Here is a 20,361-nt window from a genome sequence, read left to right as displayed (position 1 = left end):
AATCCATCATGACCTTTGAGTACATCTATTTTTACCTAGAAAATTCTCTTAACAGAAAAAATCAGCAGTCACCCAGGATAATCACTGAGGCTGTCTTGAGTTCACCTGGTAAAATTGTATTCATTCATCTGTATTTTAAACCTGTAAGTGAGTACATGGACATTTTTTTGTTTCTCTAACAAGCAACAAAAAGTGTATTGACAGTAACTTGTTAAAGCCAAATTAATTTCTTTTTAATTATACCCTGTATCCAGAAGCTAATGTTCTAGGGAATATAATATCAGTTTTACAGTACCACATATACAGCAAAACCCAATACCTAACTTATCATACAGCAAATTACAGAAGTGATCAGTTTCCTGAAAAAGAAGCTGTATTGGGTTTGCCCATTAAACATGTCTTGCACCACTGTAGAACATGGACACATGCAACATGTTCTGACATTTTCATGGCAAAATTCCCAGTTTCCATGTACATCCAAGTCTTACAAAGCCTTCCTGACTGAGACCCCCTGTTAGGCATCACTGCACCTCTGCAGACAAAAGTGTTGGGAGGCCCAGTGTAAGGATGCTCAGTTCAGCTTCTGTACACAGACGTTCTTTAAAACAGTGTCTGTGAAGCCAAAGTCTCCAAAGACAAACTCAAACTGCCTCACCACAAAACACAGCTGACACTGAGGTGAGAGCACAGTTGCCTGCTCTGCTGTTGCACTTTCCTTGCAGTCACCCAGGTATAATTCCCTTCAGCATTCAGACAGACTCTGAGAGCAGCTGCTTTGCTTTCTTCTGGGTGCAGCACAAAAAAAGCCACAAGAAGCTGAAAAACCTTTAAAAACCCCAAATATGTCAAAAGCAGCAGCATGTATATTACTTCTCACTACTATATGAAATAGTAACAGATGTGTTTTAAATAGATGTGTTCTCATGTCAGAATGTGTGTCCAAAAAGTCCCAGGTCAGCCAGTCCAAAACACCTGAAGAAAATGTAGAGGAGGGAACGTGCTGGACATTGATGCAAGGTTAAAATACACCACAGCAGTACACACCAGGGTGAGCTCCAAATGAGAAGTACCAATTGCAATCAGTGACTGCTTGAACACTCCTAAGATTTTAATTAAAAGGTGTCTAAACAGAGTAGCTGCAAAAGGGAGAAGTTAATGTCAAAGTTGCCTGTCTCTTCTCAAAAGAACAGCTTTGGTGGAAGCTGCCCCAAGTTTGTAAATACCCACTATTAGCCTCGTTTGCCTGTGCATACTGTGGGCTTAAAGTAGCAGCACTAAATTAGAAGCTGGGTTAAGAACCTCTGAAAATCTGCCCCCATAATAGCAAGACCTACTGAGGATTTGAATGCTCCCTTGGTAACCCTGCTAGGAGGAGAAAGGTTACTGATGTTTGTCTCTCTGGTGTCTGGAAATCATTCTCCTAATCAGCCCCTGAACTCACTCTGGTTCAAGTCCTGCTAGAGTTCCTAACATGCGTGTATTATGTATTCCTCTGTCCAAAAGTAAGTCCCAATTTAAGAATAATTCATTTTTATTGAAGAAGCAGTAATAAATCTGGTTACAAATCCCACTTTCATCACTTAACCAATGCCAATTCACTGAAAATTAATATGCTGATACTTAGAACATACTTGTAAATGAGAAACAGTTGTAAGAAAACTGTGCAAAAGTGCAAAAGCACCAAGCTTATTCCTCACATGCTCTAGCAAACTTTATTGCTCAAAAACTCAAAGGACTTGGGCACATTCCTCCAGCTACTTGTATTTTAGCATTTAGGAGACCTTAGTGTTGTTCTGATATCTTGGCCAAAGATGTCAGACCAAAACTTTCAGCAATATGTTGGTTACTTCTGAAACACGTGAATAACCTAAAGAATTTTGTTGGGACAGTCAGGACAGTCAGCAGGAACTGCAGTGCAGGTAATGGAAGAGACAGCATTGAAGTGCCTCTCTTGACCAGCATACATTTCCACTGCATATGACTCCACAGATCTTATTGGTATATTATCTTCTTCCATCAACCCCAGACAATCTGATTCATAAGGAAAAATGCTGAATAAATCATCATGATTTCCCAGACAAAGGCAGTGTGGAGGAAAATGACTGCAAGTAAGTTTTCCCTTGACTGCATGCCATATATCAAAGGAAAAACTGCAGCAGAAACACCAACCAGGATTGGACCTCTCTGCAGAGACCTACAAATGTGACCTGACAATTTGTGGAAACAACATCAGGGTGTCCAGTGAAGCATGATGGGACAAGGGCTTGCCAGAGGACAACCAATGTGATGAAGAGACTGACAGCAACAATAATGTCTGTGTAACACATGGATGTCTAGCAGGACAATGCATCAAGGATTTCAAAGTACATGTTTGTGAACATGATTTTTTTTAAATATAACTCCACATTCTAATTAGCACAGCAAGTATTTCCAAGTTGTTGCTTGACTGTAATTGCCACGACACACACAAAAGGCAGTCTCCTGTGTTTTGTAACTGACACAGCTGCTTGCCTGCAGAACAGACCTTAAACCAGATTTTCAACTCATTTTGAATAAGGTACATAAAATTAATTTTCTCCCTTACTTATGAAAATTTTTTGTTCTTTAAGACAGTGGATAAATAGAAATTTTAGAAATATACACCTCCCTATAGTTCAGGCGTTTCAATGCCTCTGTCCATCAAAACATCCCCTATTTGTACCTTAATTAAATATGTACATCAGTATGTAAAAGTAACAGTACATGATCATGAATCTGCATTCATAAATTATGGTTAATAGTAGTTTATTAGTACTATATGTGCAGTAATATTGCTACATTATAGAAGAAAATAATATGTTGCAACTCCACTCAAATCTTAGCAGAAACAGCTTAAAACTGATAATCCTCTGTGGATTTGGGTTAAGTCCTACAAACACACAGAGAGGTTCTGCTGAAACTATCTGTTCCCAACACCAGGCCCTGACAAGCAGTGGAGATATCTGCCACTACATCCAGCAGTGCAAGTCAACCACTACTGAGATCCTAAGTCAGGTATCTGACCCAGGCTTCATTTTCTCAAAAAAATTTTCAAACTCTTGCGTAACACAATAGCAATTATGACTGTCTCAATATTAAATGCTAAATGTTTGACTTTAAAGCCAGGCACACCATAGATATCTTAGACAATGCCATCCATTCAAAAGAAATCCTACTCAAAGAACGGTTCTGCTAATTAGATTGTTGGCACACACGGATTTTGCATTTGACAGATTTTCTTCCCTAGCTTCAGACAACAGAAAAATTTAAATTGCTTTCTCACAGATACTGAGCAAGAGGAGATAAAACACAAAATGGCCCTTGCTGATCATGAGCATGACAGTAACATAACACTGGAATATCTTATGTCAAAAATGAGTATTTTTAAAAGTCATAGAGAAAATAATTCTTCCTATTCAAAAGGGTAAAATCATCTTTTTATTTAATCAGAAAGTATATTTCCCCTTATTTTTCTTCAGCATGGAAAATAACGAAAACAGGTTCTATAAGCAGATTGCTTTTCCCACATATTTGCAAACACCACTTATTTGCCCTTTGCAGTATCAAATCTAAGCCCCCTCCACAGCTCTCTTTTCAATTTATACAGGAAACTAAAACTAAAATTATAAACTCTAGTCCAGAGGTTTTTCCTACTTTAGCTGCTTAATTCCCTATTAGAGTCAATTCGTGTATCATCAAAAATCCTTCTTAGGGCAGCTCATCCTGAAGTCTGCTTTTTTCCTCTCTGATATTCCCTCCAGTTGGAATTACTTCCTTTTAACTTAATTTTACTGACAAAAGCTGTAGCACTGAAATTCATTCCCTATCACCAAAATCAATCTTCATAATCCACTGCTGAAACTTCATCAGAGGTATCTATCTGTAATTGCTTATTTTTCATGCCTATCTGTGGTTGAAAACTGATAAACAGAAGGATTTATTATACTGCCTTGCTCTGAAATCCAACCACATTAGGTAAGGTAATACACTAGCTGGCCACCTTTCTGCTCACAGGAAATATATCATCAGTCATCATTTTCATCCCTTGGAAAAAAAAGAAAAACAAAGAATTAAATAACTTGCTGGGAAGTTTAATCATAGTAAAAATGCAAATAAATGGCGATGAGTCAGTAAAAAAAATAGGGAAAATCTCTAAAACATTTAAACTGCAATAACAAAACCAAACAAAACAGGAAAAAGCCTAATACTCATACACTATGAAGACTGGGTTACACTTCCCACATCAAATTTAAGATTTACTGAGGAACTTAGGAAAGGAAAGGCCTCTCAAAATCATGAACTTCTTAGGACAGTTCAAGTTAAAGGCTTGTCAAGATGGAAAAACATACTGAAAATTACAAAAAGTAATCAGGTATCTTGATGGGATAATGGTCTTCTGCTTTAGGTTTTTAAAGCTTACTGAATCCAGACTTATTTGAAAAATCTCTTCTGTGATGTTCGCCATTAATTTTCTGGGAAGGGATTTTAACATAAAATAACACTAACCAGTTGCTCCAACCTGCTATTGCTGCAGCTTATGAAGGCTCACTGGATTGCAGAGAGGTATTCCAAACTGACACATCCTGTCACTTCAGACAGCAACTAGAAAAATACTCCCCCACCTACCAATAAAGTTACACCAAAGGTGGCAGGAAAAAGGCAAAGGATTTAATACTTAATCATTCAGTTAACAGCAACTTCTGAAGGCTCTTCTGGTTAAACCAAGCCTTGAAAATCATGCCTGCTGAAGCTGACTGCAGTTTCAAACACTGTAGGTCACAGCTGCCTCTAAGCCCATCTCTTTTCACCATGTCATTTTAAAAGATGCTGTCAATCTGTGAAATCCAACGCATTCTCAGACTTCTGATTGCATTAGGATTATATGACTGTCTTTTCTCTCAAAAACCCAATGGATAATTCTATAAGACGAGACTTGGAAAAAAAATCCTTATATTCATGCAAAATGTAGGCTTCTCTGCTTCATTGTAATTGATAAAACTGACAATGCCAGACATTCTGATTTTTAAAAATCTGACAATAGAGAATATGTAGTTGACTGAACATGTCTCTGCAATTGTGGACAAACATTATACATTCCTTGAATGTTCTGAGGGAAGAGGTATTATATTATCATGATTAAACCACAATGGGTGAGAAGCTGGGCTGCTCCTGGCATTTTCAGGTCATTACAATTTATTTTTAAAAGGAGATTATGAGAGTGTTAAAAGTCTTGCAAGCCTTGAGGTTACTACTGCTATTACATACTGCCCTAAATCCATCAGCAAATTAAGTATTCAAGCTGGTATTTTTCTTTATGGCTTATAGGTTTTTTTAGGTTGCTCCCACTTTTTACCTTAAGTAGATAAATAAGTTTTGAAAACTTGGGGTGTTTATTTGGGTTACTCCAAGTTAAATGTTTGGAGTTGGTTGAGAGGATATTGAAGCTTTGAAGACCCTCTGCAAATATCATACTGTGCTATTTTAAAACTTCACTCTATAATATGTCTTCATGTAAATACCTACTGAGTATAGAGTTTGGGAAGACACATCTTCAGAAAAAAATCTTAATGCCCTAAGCCTCTAGCTGCAATCAGGAAAAATCTCTTTTCCCATTTTCATACCATAACATGGGATAAAAGCTACTAGTTATTGTACCCAGTCCTACTGTATATCCTTCAAAAAATAGGACAATTATGCACAAACATTTCTCTACTGTCATTTCTGAAAATTCCTGAGGTATGTGATGGGCTACTTTTAAGTACAGTAGTTTGCTCATTCATAAAACATAAACCTTCTAAAGAGATAACTTTGATGGGCTCAAGCTGGGGACAACCCATGTTCTCTCCTAATATGCCTCATCTTTTTTGCAGACAGAATAATGACAGCCTGGCATGTCTCTGCTCCTTACCATCATACAGCTTTTAAAATAGAAGTTAAAGCAAACCAGAAAACAAAAGTAAAGAAAGCATCAGAGGAGCTCAATGATCATGGCAGAAAGGATATTAGCATAAATAACCAATTAAAAGACATTAAGGTGATGACCATGTTATCAGGGACTTCCAGTGTGGAATCAGTCTTCTGAGGGGGGCTCAGGGAAACCAAGCATGCCCAGATGTGAAATAATGACTGCAAATTAATAATCACAACAGACATCCTTAAATAACAAAACGTGTCTTAATTAATTACTACTGATTGCCAAAAAGCATTATCATAAATAGAGGACTTGGCTAAAGCAGAAGCAGCTACTGGGCCACTGCAGGATGGGAAGCTCTCATGAAATTTTCCTTAGAGTTTCTTGGGGAAAAAACAGCTTGTTTTTCTGTAGTCTTTTATGGACAAGGAGGAAAAAAAAATTAAAAAGTTTTTAAAAAAGGTAAAAATGCCACCACAATCAATAGCTTCACCAACAGAGGCTGCTGTGCATCCTTGGATCACTGTGGAATCCTAGAATGATTTGGGTTGGAAAGGACCTGAGAGCTCATCTCATTCCAACCTCCTGCCATGGGCAGGGACACCTCCCACTAAACCAAGCTGCTCCAGGCCCCATCCAGCCTGGCCTGCATGTTCTATAATTTATTTGTTCTATCAAATTGTCAAATTTGTGCTGAAATTTAGTTGGATTTTGAGAAAAAAGGAAGTTCATTTCTTTTTTAGAAACTGAATGTTTGAGATGATAAACAGCCAGAAGATCTAAACAGCTTTGGTGTTCAAGACATAGCAGTCTCAGAAAGATATTTTTAATCTGCTTGAAACAGAAAGCAGGAAATTTCAAAATATTCAGACTGATCAAACATCAAGATGGTGCTCCACAGCTTCCTCAGACGTTCTTTTCTGCCACAAATCAGTAACATTCCAAGCCTGTAAATACCTATAGCTGTCCTGAATGCACACAGAACACATTTTATTTTTACTTAAGTGCATGAAACCCACTGCTGTTTAATGAAACCCATCTGCTGGATAATAGATGATGATTTTTCAACTTAAGCTCAGCTTGAAGTGTAACTGTTGACAGCTGTAATTCATGAAAGAGGTAATAAGAAATGTAAAAGGCAAAACATCACCCAGAAGCTACTTAATTCTTAGGGATGATCCCCCCAGAATCAATACAGCTAGTAAGGGACTAAGGCCTCAGATAAAACTAAAACAGATGATCCTTGACTTTCAAGTACGAAATCCTTCAAGGTGAAAATATTACCAAAATTGGGATCTCCACTCTCTATGTTGATTTTAACAGGATAAATATATTTAAAATACAAGAGATGCTGTTAACTGTTGGAAGGCAGTCAAACATCACCCTCAGTGAATCCCCTGATGAGAAAAAATGAACGCCAGGAGATTACAAAGCTAAAGCCCATGGATCAAGTAAGGTCAAGGGAGCTTGAGACAGCAGGATTAGAGAGGTGGGATCTTTAATGCACTTCCCCCAAGCACTAATGGAATAATAATGGCTCCTTCTCAAATTAAATGCTACCCCATGTTGAAATATTAATGTGTGCGACAGTCTAAGAAATTTTACCTTCTGCTCACTGGGTAAAAACTTTAAATAGCATTATGCTTTTGCAAAGAGTAAATTGTGTCCCAATAAATTGAATGGTATAAAATCCTGAAATGCCACCAAAAAACCGAGAGCATAACCATCAGTCCTTCCAGGCAAGGTTAACTGAAGAATATAACCCAGGGCTGAGTGATCAGTGGGGTCACCAGAGGAAACTCCTCCTCAAGGACCATGTGCCAAAACACATGTTAAGCCCTGAAATTCTGGCATCTTCTTTAGCATTTCATGGCACAAACTAATGTCCAGGGTTTTCTTGGTGTTTCCCTTTGGTTTAAGGTTGTAAAGTTTGTTTTTTTGGTTTATTTTCTTTTGGATAAAATGTTTGCTAATTACAAAAAATAAAGACTGCCAGGCCATTCTTCAATTTCAAGTGTTTTCAGCTCTTGAGATTGATTTTTCTGTCTGGTGCTAAGGCAGAACCTCACAGCACCTTCCAGTATCTGAAGGAGCCTGCAGGGAAGCCAGAGGAACACCCTTTGTCAGGAATTACAGTGACAAGTAAAGGAGTTATGGGTACAAATTGGAAGAGGGGAAATTTAGGTTAGGATGTTAGGAAGAAATCTTTTACTGTGAGGCTGGTGAGAGACTTGAAGAGGTGTCTCAGGGAGGTGGGGAATGATCCCAGCCAGACACTGTTCAAGTTTAGGTTGGGTAAGAGCTCACCTGAAGCTGAAATACCAACCAAGGCACTGTGTCCTCTCTTGTCCAGGCCCTGAAACTCCTCCACAGGCACAGGAGAACCCATTCCATTAAAAAAAAAACCAAAAAAAACCAAACCAAAACAAAAAAACAAAACCAAAAACCAAAACAAAAAACCAAACAAAACCCATTCCATTAAAAAAAGTCCAGATCTTTCTCTGGCTACTTTCTAGTGATTAATTATCACATCCAGAAAACAAAAGTATGATAAAACTAAGTCTACAATGTGTCAAAAAAACCAGAGAGATACACAATGAATAAACAGAACTAGTAACATAGTGTTTCCTCTACAGATTGCAGTTAATTTTACTGCAGCAGTAAAACAGACCAATTTTTAATTTCAAAGGATAAAAATAAGGATTGTTTTCAGGCATCTACATTAAAATAAAACCATGACATAGATAACCTAAATATGTTCAGTCACAAAGCAACCACAGCATGTCATGCACTGGTAATGATAATAATTATGGTAGTGATTTGTGCACATCACTAACTAAAAATCTTAGAGCTCAACTGCAGCTTTGCCAAAAAACCTCTGCCCTGGATGCTGAAAAGTTCTTCAGACTGCAAAAGCCCTTCAAATCTACCCCTGACATGGGTAATCATGAACCAGCACAAAGCCTATGGTCTACCAAGAAATACTCAGGCAGTGATGAGAGAGTATGTTACACTGGTAGGTATTTGCCAGGCCAAGTGGAGTGAGGTCCCTTCACTCATACCTTCAACAAATGCTACTCAGAGAGAGAAAACCCTTCCTTGTCATCAGCATGTGGGAGATATCTGGATATTGAGATACTGAAGGTCTGGCTGCATCTGGAACCCCAGCCCTGCACACACTGCGGTGCTGATTGTCCAGGACAGAATTGAGAGAAAGTAAACAGAAAAATATTCAAAATTTTCTTTTAGCTAAAGGGTGGAAATAAACAAACATACAGCCTGTTACATGCCACTTGAAGAAAATTAAATTCAGGCAAAGGACATCTACACAGTCCCATTTATGAGCTAAAGAGGGGGAGCTGTCACAAACTAGGAATAAACTGCTCAATATTGTTTTATTACCATATACCCATCTTCTTGCTACTAATTTGAAATTGGTCCGTCAGACAAAACAAAAACCCAAAAAAACAGTTATTGTGCCCAGAGATGCATTAGGATCACTTGTGGCACAACGATTTAAGCACTTTTTACTGCTGTAAGTAATGAAGTGCACATTACAAATGAATCTAAATAAACTACACTGAAAAGATAAAGGAAAAGAGGGTAGACTTGATATGCTAAAGTATTTAAACATCTTGTCTTATTCTCAACATCATTGCCTGGGTTGAAGAAGAGAGTAGTGACAAAATTAATTATTGGTTCATTTCAGTTCACAGTTACCAGGAAGCAAGAAGAGTGGAAAGTGAAAAAAAAAAAATTGAAGGAATTAATGCAACTTTATACCACTTGAAAACAAATAGACACCTGATATCATAAGCTATAATACTAAAAACCCACAGCTACTGAAATGTTTATGGTTATGTGTAATGTAAAATAAGTGACCACAAATGCTAAAAGCAAAGTAAATAAACTGGAGAAAGAACCTGAACTTGCACTTTTATTCACAACAAAATTCAGTGTAGCTATCTCCACACTTTAATTCATCCTGAAAGTTCACTTCTGTAAATACTGTGTTTTCTCCTGGAGCTTTTGCAATATTCTGCACCTATTTCAGGTAAGTAAAACACATAATTATGCTAGGCATCTTTCTCCCATCCCTTCCTTTTGGTTTTCTTTTTCCAGATTACTGAAGTTTGGATTGTGAGTAAGCAGAGAAACAGAAACTTCTAAATCTGTTTCAAAGTATTATATTAAAAGTATTCTAACTCCTCTAAAAGGAGTATGAAAGCATTCTGCCACTAGAAAGAGTTTTGAAAGTACCAAGTCGTTATTAACCTTTAACTGATGAAAACAATAGTATTAAGATGTATTTTGAATTTGATCTCCTTTAAACCAAGGAACTTAAAATTATCACTAGCTAAAGTACGGCATTTGGACTGTCCACAATTAATTGCTGTCTACCTTATCTCAGAGTCAGAATTTAGTTCTACGTATTTCTTAGAGATTTATTCTCCTACTACTGCCTACTACCAGCAGTAATACATTAAGCTAGTAGAAAATGCTCCAAACTACTTAGTGAAACTACATGATGGTTAAAAAAAAAAAAAAAGAAGTCCCTGAGATTAAGTTAAAACTTGTTCCAGATTTTTTTAAACTCCATTAGCAAGCATTGCCCTGGAAGTGAAATCTCGGGCATGACAGAATGACAGGCTTTGTTCCAGGCAATCTCAGACTTCTGTACTCGGACTAGGTAAGGGAAAAAGCGATCACAAAGGTGAGATCAGCAGTAACCCGGGGCAAGGTTAGCTACCACTGCTCTAACAACATCTTCTTGATCCTGACAGAGGGAACTGACACCAGCAGAGGGCTGGAACTTGAGCTACATGACAGAGTGGTGAACATCCCAGCAGCACACTCAGATTGACCCGATGGGTTCTGTCACTGCCTCGGAGCAATGACATTCCCCTCGGCAGGCAGCCTTGCTCAAGACTGACTAGCGGGGGTAGGACACACAAAGTGCTGTGTTTTGGAAATTGGTCTGTCAAGCTCTTGGTCTGCAGTCAAAGCTCAGGCTGGAACACAGCACAAAGCCAGCGCAAGTGACTGACACCAACACGCTACAGCAACAGGCACGACAAAACCCCAGAGAGACGGCGAGGAGGATCTGAGAGCTGCTCCTCAGGACCCAAGCGAAAGGAGCTGCTGGGGTAGCCTTGCTTCACAGGGAGAAGTATCCGTGTCACCGAAACTGTCAGTGCTAATTAGAGCCCTGCAGACATCCTCAGGGATTGCGCAGACACCGAGGAATAAACTGCCTCTCACTCCTATGGGCTGCCCCTCAGTCAAAGGCAGGCGAGATAAGGGAGAGGAATCGCGTGGGAAGCTTTTCATCTCTCCCGCCTGCGCTGCTCTGTGGCTGAGGGAAATCACCCTGAGCGGCTGCACTGCTGAGCAGTTAATCGTTTTCACAACCACTAAATGTCTCATCATGCCAAACCCTTCCTGAACCTTTCCAAGATGAAATCAGGCCAACCAACTCATGTCTTCTGAAAAGATTTTCTCCAGAATACTCGTTCTGGGCAATCTCTGCAAAGCTGTTACAATCGCAAGTAATACAAAAATTTAAAAAGGAACATTGTGAATGGGCAGAGATACCCACCATTCATAAATTAAAAATATGCTTAAACTAATATCTATTTTCACAGGTGAAAAATATTAACCAACATCACAATTTAAAAGGAAAAGAGAAATTTAAAAAGCAATATGTGTAATCAGCAAATGAAATTAGCTATTCTATTTAACTTGAGTAAGAGCTTGTGAAAAATGACAAGTCACAGACATGCCATTTTAATGGTGTACATTGAACTCCTGAGATATTTTCTAAAAAGAACAGCTACCTAACACAAGGGCTCCAGTCCTTGTGCCCAAAACCCCACATCATGCTTGTGAACACACTCAACTTTAACAATGACTCAAAACTCAATGGCTTCAGCTGCATGCTTCAAATTAGGCACCGACAGGATGAGCACTATAGAGAGTATTTTAATAACAAACACCTGTGCTGTGTTTCAACCACTCACTAACAACTAAGAATTCTAACCGGTGAAATACATTCTGCTAAACACCTTACTGCTCCTTACACAGCTGTACCTTACTTAAGCTACACAGAGCCTCTTGTCATTTCCAGTGTTTTCAATGCTAATAGTTTCCAGGTTTAAAAGACCAAAAGTACATTCCACAACACTGCATGTGACACCTGCTGCTAAACCACCGTTCGGTGCTTTGTCTCCAGTCACCTGGAGACAAACTGTCCTCGGACTCCCTGATGGGACAGGACCACTACTTCGTCTAAGACTCTGCCTAACACCCACCTCGGCGCTCCTGGACGCGGACGACAAGCTCCCAGGCGGCCACCGCCTCCCTGTCCAGGGCGGCGCGCAGCGTCACCTCGCCGCTCTCTCTCTCCACGCTCACCGGCGACTCCTCGACGGGCGGCGACAGCAGCTCGAACCACGCGGAGGCGAAGCGCGCGGGGGCCAGGGTGGCCAGGCGGGTGCCCGGCCGGGCGTCCTCGGGCAGGGCCAGCGCCAGGGGAGCGGCGGGCGGCAGCGCGGCCCGGCGGCGGCGGGGTGGCGGCGGCGGGAGGCGCTTGGGCTGCGGCAGCACCTCCAGCTCCAGGGGCTCGCTGAGCAGCGCGGGCCGGCCACGGTCCCGCGCGTAGAGGCGCAGCGGGATGGGAGCGCGCACGTGGAGCAGGGAGCTCACCAGCACCACGCGTCCGCTGCGCGGCACCACGAAGAAGTGCGCGCTGCGCGGGAGGGCGAAGTAGCGCAGCTCCGCGTTGGCGCCTGCGTCCGCGTCCTCGGCCCGCGCCTGCCACACCTGGGACTTGAGCGCCAGCGTCTCCTCCACGCGGAGCTGCGCGGAGCCGGGCCCCACGAAGCGCGGCGCGTTGTCGTTGTCGTCCAGGACGCGCACGGTGAGCGCGGCCAGCACGGCTGGCGCGGCGCCCTGGGGCGCGCAGCGCTTGCAGCACAGCCCCAGGCGGAGCGAGTAAAGTGCCCGCGCCTCGCGGTCCAGCGGGCGGCGGGTGCGCAGCCACACGCGGGCCGTGCGCGCGTCCAGCGACACCTGGAAGTGCGAGTGTCCCTCGCCCAGCAGCTGCAGGTGCCAGCGGCGCCCCTGCACCTTGGCGCACCAGGGCTCGGGCCCCAGCCGCGTCAGGGGGATGCTGAGCCCGCGCACCCGCGTGCCCGCCGGCCGGTTCTCCGCGACATGCCCGTCGAATGAGGGTGTCCTGCGCGGGGCGGCGCGGGCGGCGGCCAGAGCGCAGCAGAGCAGCAGGCAGCCGGCGGCGCGCCGGGCTCCGCGGGGGCCCATGCCGGCTGCGAGCGGCGGCAACTGCGGGCGGATGCGCGGCGCTCCCCGCCCTGCCCAGCTCTGCCCGCCGCTCCCCGCAGTGGGCGGGCGGGGAGGGGCCGGGGCACACGGGGCCGCTCCCGCCCCCGCCCTGCCCTCCCCCGGTCCGGGAGCACGCGGAGCGAACCGTCCCGTGCGCCTGCTGTAGGATATCCCCGCCGGGCGAACTGCCCAAATGATCCCGCTGATGGAACAACATACCGCTCGCTTTTCCTCCTCTGGCAGCCGAGTTCTTCCTCCACGCGCCGCGGGCACCAGTGCACAGGTGATGTCCTGCAGTCTGCCACATGTCAAGCAGACTCTCCCAGCACTCGTGTCCCCTGAAAACATTTAATTGTTGATTTCTAGACAGCTACCTATTCTAAAATGCCAGTTTTGCTCTCAGCTTGTACTTGAGCGCTGTCACTGACCTGCAGTCACCTCTTCGGTCACAATTAATCAGCTCCCTTATATCTCCTGATTTGTGAAGGTAAAAAAATTCTGAATGAAATGTAACTTGATTAAAGAATGTTTCTGGCGATAACCATAGAGAAACATAACCCAACATTTATTTGCCTGTTTGGATTTTTGGAGTAAAACTAAAAACCCAATAAAACTAAATTTCACCCTGTTATGACTACATAAATCAGGGATGTTGTAGAAAAAGTTACTAGATTATGCAATTTCTCTTCAAAACAGATCAGTGCTTTCAAGAATAAAGTCCAAAACAATATAAAATGGGAATTGGCTGTGTTTATGTAGTACATGAATCATTTAAGATTAAGAATCATTCTGAGATTAAAGAACAGCAAAATAATAAAAGATACTCTGTATTGGTCACATTACTCAAATTTCATGAGACTGAATAATGTTTATATTTCTCATAAAACAGTGCATTTCCCTTATGTATACCACCCAAGACTGTGAAAAAGTTCATGGACACAAAATTGTGCTTTCCTGTAAGCCTTTTGGAGAAGCTGGTTGTCTTTTTGGGAAATTGGCAGTCCAGGATCAAGTAGGAAGCCTATGGGAGACTCAGAATGAAAAATCCAAGTGCTCAACAGGGAGCGACCTTCTCCATTTCATCTTGCAAGCAATTAGGGAGAAACAAAACATCAGCTTCACACAATCTCTCCATTTATGCCTCACATTGAAATGTCTCTGTAAAAGCAGCCTCCTATACAGGATGTTAGCTTCACTGCTTTTGTGGGAGCTCTTTTTTGGCCTTAAAATAGAAAATTTTACACATGTGGGTGTGTACAGAGCAAAGGGCAATAAAGAATGGAATGGGATAGGAAGAACCCATAATTTGGTCACAAAGATTTATGTGGCTTCAAGATAAAAGGATTTTCCCAAGAGTTTCCTAACTAGTAGGATACTACAAGGAATCTACAATTAGTATTTCATCAAATTTTGATCAAAACATTTTAGTGAGTTCTAAATGTTTAGAGCATTTTAGTGAGTTCTATTTTCTACAACCATTAGGATTTACCTCTGTAAAAACATACCAGGAACAGTGCTATATTTTGCAATGTTTTTCACTTCTGCATCAGGAGTTCAACAGATAAGTAATTTAAATACATATGTGGTTTTAACAGACTAAAGATGAACCTCATTCATGATTTCAAATGCAGAACTCTAACTATGTTATCCTAATCAGTGTGTAGACAGGAAACTGGGAGATTGCACAGGGTTTTTTAGGAAAAAATAGAGACCTTATAACATTGTTTAGTAAAAAGTAAAAGTATGTTGTTTTATGGTTCACTGCCCTATCATAATCATTGAGAAGTACTTGAAACTCTCTAATCCTGTTACCAACTCTGCAAATCAGTGAGAATCTGAATTGGTGCCCTGGATGTTGTAGAGTCAGAGTCCTTCTGACTTCAGCCCACCTCCAGAAATCCTGGCCAAGGTGGCTTTACAGTACAAGCTCCTCAGGTCTTCTACCTCACAAGTTTGTTGAGATCTAGAATATAAAAAACTTTACACATCATTTGCTTCCTTTTCCTGACTGTTGAACAGCACTCTCTGAGGTCCCATCAGGGTTCTCTGAATGTTCCAGACCATCCTCCCATTTACAAAAACTTTTATTTCTGTTATTTCTAAATTTGGATTTGTCAAGATGCACCTGTTCTTGCATTAAAGCAAGAAAATTTTTCAAGGTCTTGCCTTGAATTACATGTGTGCATCTTTTATTAGAGTAACGTGAAGTTTCCCTCTTTTCTCTCTGTAAAATCTAGGATTTACAACCCTCAGGGTACACCTACATACCTGAGAGTAAATCTCCTGCCCAGGCTCACAGGCTGTACAGATTCTTGCAAGCCTGGAGTGCAGGTGAGCATCATTTCCAGAGATTTCACATGACCACAGATCTTTCATGGTCACACACAGCATCGGGCTAAACCAACCTGCTGGTTACTGAGATTCACCTGTGTGACCAGGTGATGGCAAGGCCAAGACAAAATCATAATCTCTGTCAATGTTATGAATTCATGTTTGGAAATTACTGAATTGCAACAGTCTGTAACTTGATGATTTATATATAAACATAATTTTTTTACAGAAACATCATGACAAGCATTTGATGGAGAATTTGCAGTTTACAAATCAGAATTTCTCTGAAATATGAGCAGGAAACATTCTGAGGAAAATCTTGCCGTAACCTTATGGGACTGCAGCGTCAATATTGAGGCAGGAGAGAAGAACAAGACATTCTTCCTGGTTTACATATACCTTGTAGCTGAAGAGCAGGATGGCATTGGGGAAAGTGGGACAATCAACTTTGCTTTTGATCAAAAGGCAAATATGCCTGAAGCAGTGAGTGCTCTTGACTGCCACATACTCAATAGCTGGCTTTCCTGAAGAAAAAAGGGGCTGGAAGTTCCCTAAGATCTTTTACTATAAATAACTGTAAATATATAATCATAACAGAATTAATTGACCCCTCCGGAGCAAGATGTTGTGTGTGTCACCAGGTGCACCTGCCAGGCATTCCTCTCAAGCACAAGTTTAAACCTTCAGGAAGGGCTCTGCTCTGCTGCATGTGCAGCCAAAGGAAGCTCTTCCTACACCATTTACTCCCCAGCCAGGATTCTACAAGTGTCTTGGCAAGCAGCTCTGCAGGACCCAGCCCAGACTGGCACAACAGCCCCTGTGCAATCAGAGATGGTTTGTACATTGCCACTTTTCATAACAACACTTGTAGCTCCATTTTCTCAAATGCAAGTACAAGTCATAATCCTTTCCTGTATAATTTTGCAAATTAAACCTAAATTATTCAGAAGTACAGCTGTTGTTGTGTAATTCTTGCTTGTTCTTTATGCAGCTTTCTCTCTATAAGTCACAAATTTTTCTTGGAATCTAGTGCTGGAATAAGTGCAAGAAACACCTTCTGTCATGCTAAAAGCAGAATTCTTCCTCCAAAAGGGAAAAGCTAGTGACGTTTTCAGTATCTTTTATTATTTTATAACAATTACTTTCCAGTTTATTTCAACCAGCTGGAAGAACCTTTCTGCTGTTAAGCATGCTGTGCTATATACAAGTCCAAAGTTAGAGCAAATGCTTTAATTACAATAATGTACCTAAATGGACATACATATAGAGCAGGAAATACCTAATAAATTACTTATAATCAAATTAAATCAGCTATACCATCACATCAAAAAGGGAAACCTGAGTTGTGTTGAAATCAGACAAGACAGTCACAATCAATTGTCACTTTAATCACACTCTAAAGGTATACTCTGTTTTCCCTGGCTGGTGCCTTACTGCTTACCAGTAGAAACACATCATTAATAATGTCCCTAAACACTTTGAAAACCTTTACAGAAAAGCTTTCCTTAAGCCCTTAAGTCTTCACATGATAAAGTTTTTTTGACTTGTGACTAATACAGAAAAAATATTTTAAAAAATTTTTAAAAAAAGATTTTTGCATAACTTTATCCTTTTCTCTAGATGCTAATTTTTCTCAAGACTGCATTCCATTCCCATACTGCCTTAATAAAATGTGTGAGAAGCAGACTGCTGTTGTCACATTGAATACATAAAATTCAACAAATACATATGCCAAACACCAAATCTTAGTAAATCTTGTTCCAATTTTTTTCAATTATTTTTATCTTGCAATAAACATAAAGAACCCATTCATTCTTGCTTGTCTTCCCTTTTCACAAGTGTAATTCTCCATAACTTCAGTATCTTTTATTTTGGTCATCATGTTTCTCCATGAATGAAACCCAAATTATTTTTGACTTAACAGAACAAAATAGAAGAACATGGTCAGAATGTGCAGATTTGGCAAAGAAAATGTATCTGATTCCATTCTGCCCAGCTTTCAGCAGAAGCCAGGCAGTCTTCTTGTGAGCTGCTCAGCATCTGGCCCAAAGGGCTGCTGAGAAACCTGGCCTTCCAGATCCCCCAGTTCTGGGAAGGATATCACTGGACTGCAGCCCTATGGCTTGGGATGTGAAGGCTTCAAATCCTTTTAAATACCCTAAAAAAGCCCTAAAGTTATCCTAAACATTCCCAGAAAATTCCCAGAAAAACTAGCAAATAAACCCTAAAATAGCCTCTTAAAGCCCTGAAAAAAACCATTAAAAAAACCCCCTAAAAACCTGCTCAGCCCCCAAACCCTATCTGTAACTCTCTAGACGACAATCATCCCTACTTTTAATTGAGGTAATTGCCTGCAGCTGCTGGGAGGGTACTGGGGCTGTCCAACCATTAGGGCTGCTGCCCTGAGCTGCTGTTGGGGAAAACTGATGACCTAGGGGTGCTGTTTAGGGTGAGCTTAGGGCTGGGGTGAGGGCTGCTGTACCTGTACCGTAACCCTGCCTGGTACCCTGTGTCCTTTGCACCCCTAACCCTCAGCTCCCCACATGTCAATCCCCCCCGTCTTTGCCCCTAATCCCACAATGTCCATGTGTCACCCGAGGCCCGTGTTCGGGCTCCCACGTCCTACTGCAGGGAGTCAGGTGGGCGGTGGGGGGAGTGAGGGATGGGGCAGGGACAGACTGGTGAGGGGTGAAGGGCAGAGTAAGGGATGGGGTAAGGGCAGGCAGACGGGGTAAGAGAGGTGAAGGCCAGAGTGAGGAAGGGGGCAGAGACGGCCTGGATTGCAGAAGACCAGCAGACGGCAAAAGTAATTCTTGTGGACAACAAGGGTAAACTTCCATATCTATATGTAGGAACAGTTATAAAACTCCTAAATGAACACTTTTTTAAAACTGAGAATATCTAATTGTACTAAATAAAATAACACTACTGGAAACAGCATCAGCTTTCCTTTTAACTTAGAGGGATATTTCTAAATTGTCCACTCCCTGTAATTCATAGTTCAATTTTTTCTGGAAGCTGGGAAACGTGTTTCAGAACAAGCAATGTTCAGCTGCAAGGAGAGCTATGGAAGGACAATTCTGATCTCTTATAGGCAGAGCTTAACCTGCTCAGCTGAATGCAATGGTTCTAAACTGTCAGTACAGTTACAGTTGTCCCATTCAAGTTAATTCCTACTCTGAACCTGAAATATGGGAAAAAAAGTCTTTAAGAAGGGACAGTAAAGCAGAACAGTCAACAGTCCTCATTAACCGAACCAACAAACAAGTGACTGAATGCTTAATCCTATAGAAATTTAACAATATAATAAATATTGCCAGAGGAAAATATAACAATTCCAAAAGAAAACCAGGAACTGGTTTAAGCCACATCCCATTCTCACTTCATTTATGTGCTGATAATGCAGAGTTTCTGTTTCATTGTCTTTGCTGTGCTCTAGCTCATTACTCACAGCTGCTTCCCATGGGAGAAGTACAATATGCAGAAGGAGAATTAACAAACTGAAGTACAAGATTTTAGCCAAAAAATTCAAAGGCTTTCATGTTCTACTTCTTGATAATGCAACAAAAATCCCAAACCAGATGTTTTTAAAAAAAATTAAGGTGTAAGAGCATATATCTATATAGTAATAAAAATCCCATTAATGGCTTCAGCCAGGTTAAAATAACTATGTACACCTCTGTAGCAGAGCAAATCCATAAGTGATGGCAATCCTAAAATTGGAAATATGCATATACATATATATGTATGTGTATAGTTGTTTCAGTGGACTGAAAATTACATATGAACTCAAGTAGTTTGTAGGTTGGACTTAAACCCCAATTCAGAAATCTGTAAGATATAATCACAGCTTCTATATCCCACTTTTTATATATATATATATATATATATATAGCATAAGGAAACACCTGAATGTGCTCCTCAATCTGATGGTGCTACATGGATTATGTTCCTACAAAACATTTGCTATTTAGTCTTTGAAAATAAATGTAATTTAAAAGTCTGTCAATAGAACTGTAAAGAGTAATATTTTTCCTTTTCTCACTCCTGTCTTTTACAATCTGAGATCTCCTCACACATGGATATCATTCCATTTCCAGATCCATTCTACTGTATTTTGCTATTATTGCATACAACTCTTTGTAAAGCCATGATCCAGCCTGAACACAATGATTCTCATGACACATTTATTTATTAGAGCCCACTGCTGAGGCACCCTTCAGAGTGTTGCATTGTAAATAATCTTTGTCTGCATTGGTGTGTTTGTTTATGGGACAATGGAAATTGTCCAAACATTAAAGGGGAAATCTTCTATGACTTCAGTAAGATTTGGAACAGGCACAATTTTATTGTATAACTACTACTTAGATGCTTTAACCCCACTGTTAATTATTGAAGATTGTAGTTTCTACTCTTGCTGTAAATTTTTCTTAATTTCTTTCTCATCAAACAATTCAATTTTCTTCTTTTTTAATATTACTTTTCTTACAGTTTCTTACTTCAGCTTCTGTAAGGTGGAAAAATCTTGCAATGTTTATTTTGAAGACGTTGCAATGCCTGCCAATTTTTGTAGCAATGTTTCTGTGATTAATTTTTATTAAAATTTTAATTTAGGTCAGAGATGACTAAGCAAGGGTTTCATCAAGCAAGGATTTCATCAAGCAGGATTTCTAGTGTATCTTCCAAGCACAAGTGCTAAACACAGAGTTTGCAGAGTGTTGTCACAACCAGCAATATTTTGCTTTATTTACAATTGCTTG

At 40.8% G+C, this 20,361-nt stretch overlaps 1 protein-coding gene across 1 annotated transcript in view; it reads right to left on the bottom strand.

Annotated features, from left to right (window-relative positions):
- LOC103816792 (neural-cadherin-like) overlaps positions 1-13,249 on the bottom strand; it is a 61,297-nt gene extending 48,048 nt beyond the window's left edge. The window contains exon 1 of the mRNA XM_050979047.1: positions 12,241-13,249. Coding sequence (XP_050835004.1) covers positions 12,241-13,249 — 1,009 coding nt within the window. The remainder of the gene's footprint in view (positions 1-12,240) is intronic.
- Between the last annotated feature and the right edge of the window lie 7,112 nt (positions 13,250-20,361).

This window comes from Serinus canaria, chromosome 11 (genome assembly GCF_022539315.1).
Source record: "Serinus canaria isolate serCan28SL12 chromosome 11, serCan2020, whole genome shotgun sequence".
Taxonomy (NCBI): Eukaryota; Metazoa; Chordata; class Aves; order Passeriformes; family Fringillidae; genus Serinus; species Serinus canaria.
This window is presented reverse-complemented; position numbering and strand designations above follow the sequence as displayed.